This window comes from Lactuca virosa, chromosome 4, assembly GCF_052849685.1.
Source record: "Lactuca virosa cultivar CGN04683 chromosome 4, Lactuca_virosa_CGN04683_v6, whole genome shotgun sequence".
NCBI classification, from domain to species: Eukaryota; Viridiplantae; Streptophyta; class Magnoliopsida; order Asterales; family Asteraceae; genus Lactuca; species Lactuca virosa.
In genome coordinates this window covers 418,457,207-418,467,939 of record NC_136429.1, presented here as the reverse complement: position 1 = coordinate 418,467,939, position 10,733 = coordinate 418,457,207, and the positions used below count along the sequence as shown (strand labels likewise).

The 10,733-nt window shown below is 31.2% G+C and overlaps 1 protein-coding gene across 1 annotated transcript; it reads left to right on the top strand.

Moving 5' to 3' along the window:
* The first annotated feature begins 7,112 nt into the window (after positions 1-7,112).
* Positions 7,113-9,503, top strand: LOC145108971 (F-box only protein 6-like). The gene is made up of 2 exons (XM_079046063.1): positions 7,113-7,248; positions 8,201-9,503. Exon 2 carries the CDS (start codon positions 8,233-8,235, stop codon positions 9,331-9,333), a length of 1,101 nt encoding a protein of 366 aa, XP_078902189.1. The 5' UTR covers positions 7,113-7,248; positions 8,201-8,232; the 3' UTR covers positions 9,334-9,503.
* Positions 9,504-10,733: the final 1,230 nt, after the last annotated feature.

The window sequence follows — 10,733 nt, the reverse complement described above, 5'->3', positions numbered from 1 at the left end:
TTTTAAATGGTGTTTTTTCAATTACTATATCTATATCTTTTCCTACGAACCAAATTTTGTGAATTGATTTATCAGCAATTGTTATTTTTAATGGTTTTTCTAATTTTTCCCAATTTTTTAATATCTTTTTTCTTCCAAAACATAAAGTAGCTCCTGTATCTATATATGAAACTAATTATTTTTCTTGTATTTTGGTTGTAATAAAGGTACTGTTTGGGTTAATATTTGTTTTTCTTTTACTCATTTTAACAAATTACTAGGGTATCTGAAAGAAAATTAATTGAATTGTTAATATTTTTTATTACTATTTTTAAATGATTAACGTCAATTTTTAATCTTCCAATTTTAACTAATTGATATGCAGTATGATTTTTGTTTTTATAAATTAGTTCGTGTACTTCAGATTCTTTTTCTTTTAAATGTTTTGTGGATTTTTCATAATTTTTAAATAGATCAACTTTATATTTATTATCGTAACTACAATATACTTGAGTTTTATTACTCATAATTTTTATTTTACCATGTGAAAGGTCGTTTAATAGTAAGTGGTTTTTCTTTAAGTAGCTGTTTTTCATTAAGTGGTTCTTCTTTAATAGTTTTTATTTTTAAATATTTTTCAAGTAGATTTTTCTGTTGAGTTAAATTCTGTAATAATTCAGGAATTTGTTTTAATACAATTAAACTTTCTACTTCTATAATATTATTTAATTTTTGATTAATTATGTTTAATTTTTCTCCTACTGATTTATCTTCTTCAGGATTAAGACCGATGTTATATATTGTTCCTTGTGGTAAATTTTGTGGTATTTCTATAATCATTTCTTTATCTGGTATACATGGTTTTGTATTTTGATATGATCCTTCAAGTGTTTTAAAATATTTTAGAGAATTACTAGATGATTCTGTCATATTCTTAAACTTAATGATCTAATCATTTCTTTAATATCTTCTAACTTTTCATCGTTATTTTCATTAGATGTTGAAGGCTGACATTCTGAAATAGAAGATCTACCTATTATAGTTGAAAATGGAGGTTCTATAATTGGACTTCTTTTTATTAACGGAGTAGTTATTATTGGTTGAAAATTAGTTTCATTGAATATTCTATTATTAGTCATATTTGGTGATTCAAGGGATAACAAAGGGGTAAATAATTTATCTATATAAATTCTATCTTCTGTTTTAAATGTAATACTATGATGAGAATTTGTTAATGCATAATTTATTTGATATGTAATAGTAAATGGATGATTACCTTTTATCATAAAATTTTGTCTTAATAATTTATATCGTACAGTAATACTATTACTTAAATTTTTATCTTTAAGACTTAATCCTAATTGAATATTAATATCAAATTTTATTTTTCCTTCAATTAAATTACATTCTCCTTTTGCAATAATACTTTCTTGGTTATTAATTATACGATCATCTATGATTTCTAATTCTATTGGTGTATTTAAATTACTTACAGTACTTTTTAAGATTATTTGAATAGTTGATATATGAATATAAGCAATTTTTATTCTATCTGTTTCTTTAATATGAGATAATCTATTTCTAATTTGTTGTTTATTTATTATGGGTATAGTAATATTTTCTTGAGTTAATTCTATAGGTATTGCTTGTTCTCCTATAATTTTTCCATAATATATAATATTTTTTCTAGAAAAGAAATTTTTAAATGTGTTATATCTAAAATTGTGTCTTTCGGATAGTGTGAAATTTGATTTTCTTATAGCGTCTTTATTGATGTTATTTTTATTAATTAAAGCATCAAAAGTGTATCCAGATTCATTTTCTTCGTTATTAATAACTATTGGTGAGTTTTCTATTTCTTGAGACATACTTATAGTATTAAATCTTCTTACGATAAATATTTTAATTGTTGATAACTTTTTTAAATATGAATATTTAAAAACAATGGTTATTTATTATCATGTTTATGATGTTTATCATGTTTATGATGCTTATCATGTTTATGATGCTGCATATGCATATATTCTTATTAACGATAGATTGAATATGCAAACTAATAATAAGAATAATAAGAACGTTACTTAGCTCTGATACCAAATTTTTATAAACATGCTCTGATACCAAATTTTTATAAACATGCTCTGATACCAAATTAAAACACATGGCGGAATTAATAAAATTAAGACAGAATATACCTGAATGATGTGTCGGAATGGATTGACGATGGATGGATTGTCTGGGTTTGATATGTTTATATGAATATATGGATATGTTTGGATAGGGTTCTGCTATTCAGAAATAGACGAGCTATTTCAACAGAAGAAGATAGAGAACAACTCAAATCTTAAACACTCAAACTTAGCTTGTTCATTCCATATGGGCAAAGGCCCTATTTATAGGCTCAAAGGAGCCGAGTACAATAATTGAGTTGCAATCGTTTGATTGCAATATGACAAACCTATTTACATTATAGCCCCCTAGACTATTGAAGGACTTACATATTGAAAGGCCATAACAAATCCTTTCCATATTGAAAGGCCATATGTCTTCAATAATGTGTCTTCTTTAATAATGGCTTCTTATGTCATTGCTTACGTCATTCCTCCCGCATCCGTATTAGGAGGGAGGGAGAAAGGCGACTTGAGTTTTAAGGTTTATTAGCATCAAAATAATTTTTTTTCTGAAGTTAATTTCTTCTTAATTAGTTTGTAGTTTTTGGTGATTTAGCCTTCTTAAACTGGTAAATTATTGGTGTCGACATTCGGTTTATAATCATATGAATAACTTTGGATTTGCAAGTGAAGTCGTTGATTATGTTGTTATTATTATTATTATTATTATTATTATTATTATTATCCATAAGATTTCCATTAGAAAAAAAAATTCATTATCTTGATTTTGTTTAACTTTATCACCTCAATCAATGTCTAATATGTGAACTGCTATGTTGATTGTTTGGTTAGCACCATTTAATTAACTTAAGTAGCAAATAATGTTATTGACTTCGTAATGTTGATTGACATTATTAAATCAATTCTTAGTTTTCTGAGCTTATTAGAAAATCAGTGTGGTTGGTGTATTTGTTTGAACATTAATACAATTTTCATATAATTATAGAGAGCTTGTTCGGTAATTATGTAGTGAATTAGTTCCAATTAAAAAGCTTGTTTTAATTGGATGATTTTATTATTCAATGAGTCCGATCAACCTAAAAAGTGTTTAAGAAACTATTGCACGACCACAACTTATGATCATGTTTTCCCAACAATTACATGATTATAATATGAATGTCGGTTAAGTTATTTTTAGTTTATTATATTTTTTAGTTGAATAAATACATCCGGTTTAGTAGTTTGAACTCCTTTTTTATCTAGTTAATTATATGGTTTGATGTTATGTTGATACCATTTCTAGCCATTTTAGTCTTGTTATAACCCAACGTTTGCTTCTTAACCCGATTCATGTTGGTCGTGCTTGAATTAGGGTTAGTTCATTCTCGTTATTCAATTTGTAAAATCCATAATTATTTTATGAATTGATGCTAAATGATACACATCGAGTTGGTTCTGTGGTGAGATTAACTTTGATGTAAACTAAAATAGTATGTTTTTACGCTTTCGAGTTTGTGAGAAGTATTTAACGTTGTTGGAAACATTCGAAAAAAACTTAATACGATCTTTCAATCTATTTCTAAGAGTTTGTTTAGAGTAGGTTAGTAAGGTTAGGTTTAATTCAAACTTCAAAAAGCTTGTTTTGATCAAATAATTTGGTGAATGAGAGATGCTAGAGCTTGTTAGTATCTTCAAGTACCAACTTAGATTAGAATTTAATTTGACATCGATTCATTATTAGCTTGCATCATTAGGAGAATAGAATTCGAAACCGGATTGTTTTATTTTTGTTTCTAGTTTTCTTTTATCACATTTCATTTTAGTTTACTCGTTTTCAAATTCCTTGTATTTAGGGGTCATTTGTTTCGTTTGATTCCTAAGGAATTGAAAGGAATTGGAAACTAAAATCCAATACAAAACGTGTTTGGCTTATAGAAGGAATGGAATATGATTTCCATAATTACTTTTTAATTCTGTGTATGAAAGATTTCCCATTCATTCCATGTGTATAAAGGAATCCACATTCTGTTAGCTTATCTTTTTTTTTTAATTACACAATTATCCTCCCATATATATGCGATTCTGGTAAAACAAAATCATCTATGTGATTTTTCATATCTTTTCTACGATTACCTTATTGTATCGATTATATATATCTCCAATCGGTATTTGTCAAAAAAAAATTCATCTATCGATCATAGCTATTGTGCTGCCATTGTGATTCCCGAAATTTCAAAAAATGCAGTCATTGAGTACCTTGGATAGGTTCAAAGTAAGTAGGAAAATAATGCGTGATCCGGAAACCGTGTTAAGCTTTTGGAATTTGGAAGTAGAAGATCGGGAGGATTTTGTGAGGCTCATGTTGGAAGAGTGATATGATTATGAACTAGGTATTTAGACAACATTTTACGTAGTATGTTGATAACTTTTTTTAATTTAATATTATGAATAATGAATGGCTTTTTTCCTTTATCTTATTATATACAATCATTTTGCTTCAATTTATATATATATATATATATATATATATATATATATATATATATATATATATATATATATATATATATATATATATATATTATTTGTAGGTGTTCAACGAAATACAGGTTAGTTATTTTTTTAATTTATATTTTGTAATATAGTTCAATAAAAAGATGTTGTAATTAAATAAAACTTTGTCTTGTTTATTAAAAAATATAAAGGGTATTGTTGTCATATTATAAAATTTATTTCCTAATTCCTTTGTAAAATCAGCAAATTAAACAGAAAACAGATTTCATTCATTGTCCTCCAAACGCATTTCAGCTTCTAATACATTTAGATTCCAATTCCTTCAAATTCCAATTCTTTTGACAGATTCCATTCCTTTAAAAAATATTCTGCGAAACAAATGCCCCCTTACTTTTTTATGGATTGGAATAAAAAATCATGACTATTTTGGTTTATTTACTGAATAGAACTAAGTCTCTGAGGATCGACCCTATTTGCCACTATTACTATTATTTTTAAATCATTTAAGTGCAAATTAGAATTATTGTTTGTTGGGTTTGACAACCTATCACATGGACGTCTACTTATTAAATAAGCGAAGCTCCGCCAACTCCAAAATAGACTTTACGACTCCCGGAATGATCTAATTCCAAATTTGGTGGTCATATTTCTAAATTTAAAGAAAAATAGTCATTTTTATTAAAACAATGATTAATTTATTTAATTATTAAAGAAAATAAAAGACAAACTAAATAAGTTTTTTTTTTAATATCTAAAACAAGAGATGGATAAATATGTAATTATTTAAAGTTTTTTTTAGAGTAAGTTACAAATTTAGTCTTTGTTGTTATGTAATTATTTTGAAGCAAGTTTTTTTTAAATTTGCATGTGGACAGTCCTTAAAAGTTGTTTTTGTCACGAGAATGATCCTTGTTGAAATTATTAAATTACCCTCATTGGTTTTTTTACTGTTATATATATATATATATATATATATATATATATATATATATATATATATATATATATATATATATATATATATATATATATATATATATACTTTTATAAATGAATGGCCCACCACTAAATCTCACCCTTCACCCTACCCATGCCTTTCATTCTCGCCTAACCAATACACCCTCCGACTACCAATTTCTTCTTTGGGGACCATCGTCTGAGAAGACGAACCCTACTTTCTCCAACTACCGCCCCGCCCCTCTCCTCACTATACGTTTCCTAACCAGTGTTCCCATCATGTAATCTACCACATGTCATCACTTCAACCACTGTCTACAAACCACTAGTGACCTTTCTCAACCCCTCTTTTTCCATCTCTCCAAAACCATATATTTCTCGAACATGTTTTGCAACCAAAGAGAAATTTGAACATGTTTCTACAGCTAAAAATAAATCTAGTTCTTGAATTTTTTTGTGTAATATCAGTTTTGTGAAGAAATTATAACAAACAAAAGGATAAATAATCAAGTCTGCAACTAGGGGGCTCATGCCACCACCATTGCAACAACACCACCGACGCCACTATCTTGCCCTTTTTATTCCTCAATCGATATTTCCCTTCCCCCTTCTTCCAAACTCGATCTCAAAATTATCTCCCTCTCACTCTCCTGATCTCGATCTCTATTCCTTATTTTCTTTCCTAATATGTGACAACCACATACCTTCTCGTCGTCCTTCCTCGTTGTAGAAACAAATCAAATGGTTTATAGGGGTTTGGATGTCTTTATGTATAAAGGAACCCATGGAGGCTTTTATGGAGATGGAGTGAATGATGGTAAGTAGATTCATAGAAGGGATAAGAGAAACATGCTTACATCAAGGTAAAAAGGAAATGGGTAGGGTAACAATTCTTGACCAAGCGACACGAACCGATACTAAAATAAACGGGTTTGGGACTGAAAATTAAATTCTTTTGAGAGTAATTTAGTAATTTCATATATGTCAAGGACCATTCAAGTGACAAAAACAAACATTAAGAATTGTAAACGTTCAAATTAAAAACTTGGGACTTAATTCAAAATATAATAACCATAGGGATTATTTTTGTAATTTACCTAAAAAAAACTATATGTTAACTTGTTCCGAACGCTTTAAAAAAAGAAAAACTTTGTTTTTTTGTTAGGTTTTACCTTGCAATTTAACAAACCAAGTGGTGTTCCCGAGTTCAACTTAACGAGAGAGAGGAAAGGAAATGAGAGGAAATGAGAAAAAAATAAAAGAAATTGGTGTTCCCGAGTTTCATTAAAGGAGAGAAGTGGAAGGAAGTGGAGGGAAATGGAAGGATCAATTTCCCTCCTAACTTTCCTTCCGATTTTGGGAGGATTTGAAAAGAAAGAACAAAATGATTCATTTTCCTTCCACTTCTCTTTAATTCGGGAACACCAAAGAAAATTTTGTTTTTCTTTCCTTTCTTTTGTTTTTCTTTCTTTTCTTTTCTTTTCTTTTCTTTTCTTTTTTCTGGTGACTTTCTTTTTTCTCTTCTTTTCTTTTGTTAAACTCGGAACGAGGCTTACAAGCAACCCAGGAAATTCCGCGAAAGTTGACCCTGAAAGGAATTTCTTGCGGGTCTACTGTGAACTGAGAAAAGCCCACAGAGTAGGGCTCGTTTCACACCTTCACTCCGATCATTCGTCAATTCTATGAGGTACGCCGATCACGATCATGTTCTTCTAACTCCGATTTATCGTCTTTATTTTCGATCACCTCAATTTTTTTTTGGCTAATGTTTTCAAATTCATATTCTAGGGTTTTGATTTGTATGTGTTTCGATATAATTTTAGTCTCTATACTGTGATCAGTTCTTGTACGACTACTTTGCGATTTAATTTTAACGCTAGGGTTTTTACTTCCGTGTTCCTCTGTTTCTTGCCTTTGCCTGCTTTTAATCGCTTCCCTGTTTGGATTATATGCTTTCAGTTAGTTCGATTACTCATACGATGATTCCGTTTTCCTAAATACCTTCCGTGTTTAGGTTTCCTTAAGAGTCTGTTTTCTGAAATTGGCGAAAATTATATGTGGTAAACCTCAACAACTTGTTCTGATTTTACCTATTTTGTGATTGTTGAATGACGAGTGTTACTTGGATTGCATTATTGATGATATTGTGTGTTTAATTCTTGATATCAATTCCTCGATGTTCAATTTCTAAAATTGAGAGGTAATACTAGGATTATAGATCATTTATTGCTAACTATGGTGGATGTTAGGGTTGTTTGAATGTGTGCTTTCAGAATGATTATCACACCTTGAAAAATTAGCATCAAATCGAATCATAAGATGTTGAGATACTCAGACAATTTTACATTTTTCTCAGTAATAAAGTGTTCTTGCAGCAATTCCTTACTGCTTCTCCAAATCTGATTATCTTGATCCTAAGTAATCATAATCAGTTTTTGCCAAACAATCGCTATATGAGTTTTTTTTTTTTTCTTTTACTTAATACAGAAAGAACAATTTAATAAAGAAAGTGTTTTTTACAGTTTTACCCTCATCTATATATATTTCTTCCATTTCTCCATATGTGTTATCATTAAACATCATTTATCCAGACTTTAGTTTACACAGTAAAAGTCGTTTTTCTATTGTTAATTTTGCAGTTTGAGTTGCTGAATTTTTTATTTCAAAGACAATGGAATCCGGTAAAATCCCAAACAAATTTCTCGGAGTAAGAAACAACAAGATCTACATGGACCTAAAGCTCATAATCCGTGAACACGCCCTCCAATTCCTCCCCGCAAAATCCCTCTTCAAATTCCGAGGCGTCTGTCGCGATTGGAAACTCATAATCTCAACTCCATTTTTCGCCCACAACCAATCCCTCTCATTCCGTTCCCTTTCCGGTCTCTTCCTCCAAACCCCCGGAACCCCCTCAACCTTCGTTTCCCTCGACCCCAATTCCGCCGGAATCCCCGATCCCGCCCTCAAATTCCTCCCCGCCCCCACCAACATCCTCGCCTCCTCCAACGGCCTCCTTTGTTGCCAAGCTCTCAGTGGCGACCGTGCGTACTACATCTGCAACCCTGTCACCTCCCAATTCAAAAAACTCCCGAAACCGAGCTTCGACCACGGGCGGGACCCGGCCGTCGTTCTCATCTTCAACCCCTCTCTCCTCAACTTCGTAGCGGAATTCACCCTCGTCTGCGCATTCCGTTCCGCCGACTTCGACGACGGAACGGAATTCGAAATCTATTCCTCGAAAACCGACACGTGGACCGTCTCGGGCGAAATCAATTTCGCCGCGAAGAAACTCGTCCCGAAATCAGGCGTCACGGTGAACGACTGCGCGTATTGGCAAACGTACAACGGTGGGATTTTAGCGTTTGATTTGGTTAAGAACCGGTCTCAAGTGATACACGGGTGTCACTACGGTGGGGCCGGGTGTTTAGGGGAGATGAATGGGAAGCTTTGCAATGGACATGTGAATGGGCATACGATGATTGTGAGTGTGATTTCGAATATTTACTCGAATACGATGCAAATGAGTAGTCACGCGAGGTTATGGGATGATAAAGTGAGGATTCAATTGAGTAATGAGGTTTTTGATGGAAGTGTGAATGATGATTTGTTTTCGGTTTTGCATGTGGAGAGTGATTTTGCGTTGGTTTTGGGGAGACGGAATGTTTATCGGTTTGATTTGAAGACAAAAGAGATTAAGTTTGTGGTTGAGGCTGCGCAGTTTGATCGGAAGGGGAAAGGGATACCATACGTGAATAGTCTTGTCGCGCTTTGAGAGGGGTATTTTGGACTTTTGGGAAGTGGTATTGACATAAGACATAAGTGCATGATGAAGATTTTTTAGAAACTTTTACTTGCTTTTGTGTTGCATGGACTTTGAGACTATTTGAATTTCTAGTATTGGTCCTTTTGATATGATATCTAGTATCTACCTTGTACTTTGTACTTTGTTTTGCTTGGCGTGTATTGGACTAAGACAGATAGTCTGGTAGGTTCCGGTCCAACATGAGTATAATAGACTATTCTGTCTATCTTTTAACTTGGAAAGAGAGCTGATGTCAATGAAATAAAATTTGTGGTTTTGTCAAACACAGTATAATAGATAGTCTTTGCAATATCTCTTATATGTAAAAGACGTAAACGCTCTACTAGTTATAAGTTGTAACAAAATGGAATGAGTCTCAACTTTGAATTCTTTTTAACCTTCAACCTTAGAATGACTAGCGGTTCAAAAAAATAACGGATGTTAAACATCAATATGACATGCTTGTAGGAGTATTAAGTGGTTTATTTGGATTCACTTTTGTTTGGAGATATAAGCCAAAACGTTTTACTTAGTTTTATTTTTTTGGAATCAAAATGAAACTATTTATTGTGTTACAACAACAAAATCCCAAGTTCCAGAAGAATAGTAAAAAGGAGGTAAGATGGTTGGCAACCTTTTCCAAATAAGACATTCGGCTAAAAAATGAGTAGTTAAAGTAAAGTGAAAAAGGCAGAGCCAGCTCGTTGATCTATTATCTTCTACAAATTAAATGTTAGACGTTAGTCCACCATCAAACAATATAAAAAAGTGAAGTTACATAAATTAAAATAGTTCATGATCCGTGGTTAAGGACTACACTGAAAAAGAAGGAATAAATAATACAAACTGGGAATAAGTTAAAGTAGAGGTAACATATAAACAACAATAAATGCGAATAGTAGCAGTAACGCATGAAAACACACAATAAACATAATTGTTAATTCAACTTAATCATACTTCATAATTTAAATCAAATTATAAGCACCGTGAATCACAATATTGAAAGCATCAATGACTATTTTTATCCGATTAATTTGAATGAGAGTATAGAAATGACATGACAGATGGTTAGATTTGCCTTCCATGCGAGAAAATCACCATGTCCTTATAATCTCATTTTGAAGATGATGACCCGGAACAAAATTAAAAAGAATTACTATACATATAGAGTAGACAAAAGAAAAGGGTTTATGTTCAACATAGAACTAGCTTCATTCATGAGATTTGTTATGGGAGTTACAATTATAGGGATGTCAAAAAGTCCCGTGGGACCCCGTTTCGTTGCAGAAACAAAAATGATGGTTAATGTTTAACTTAGAAATATGTTCATTCAACTTGAAATCGCGCACCACATATCGCAAAGGTCTTAT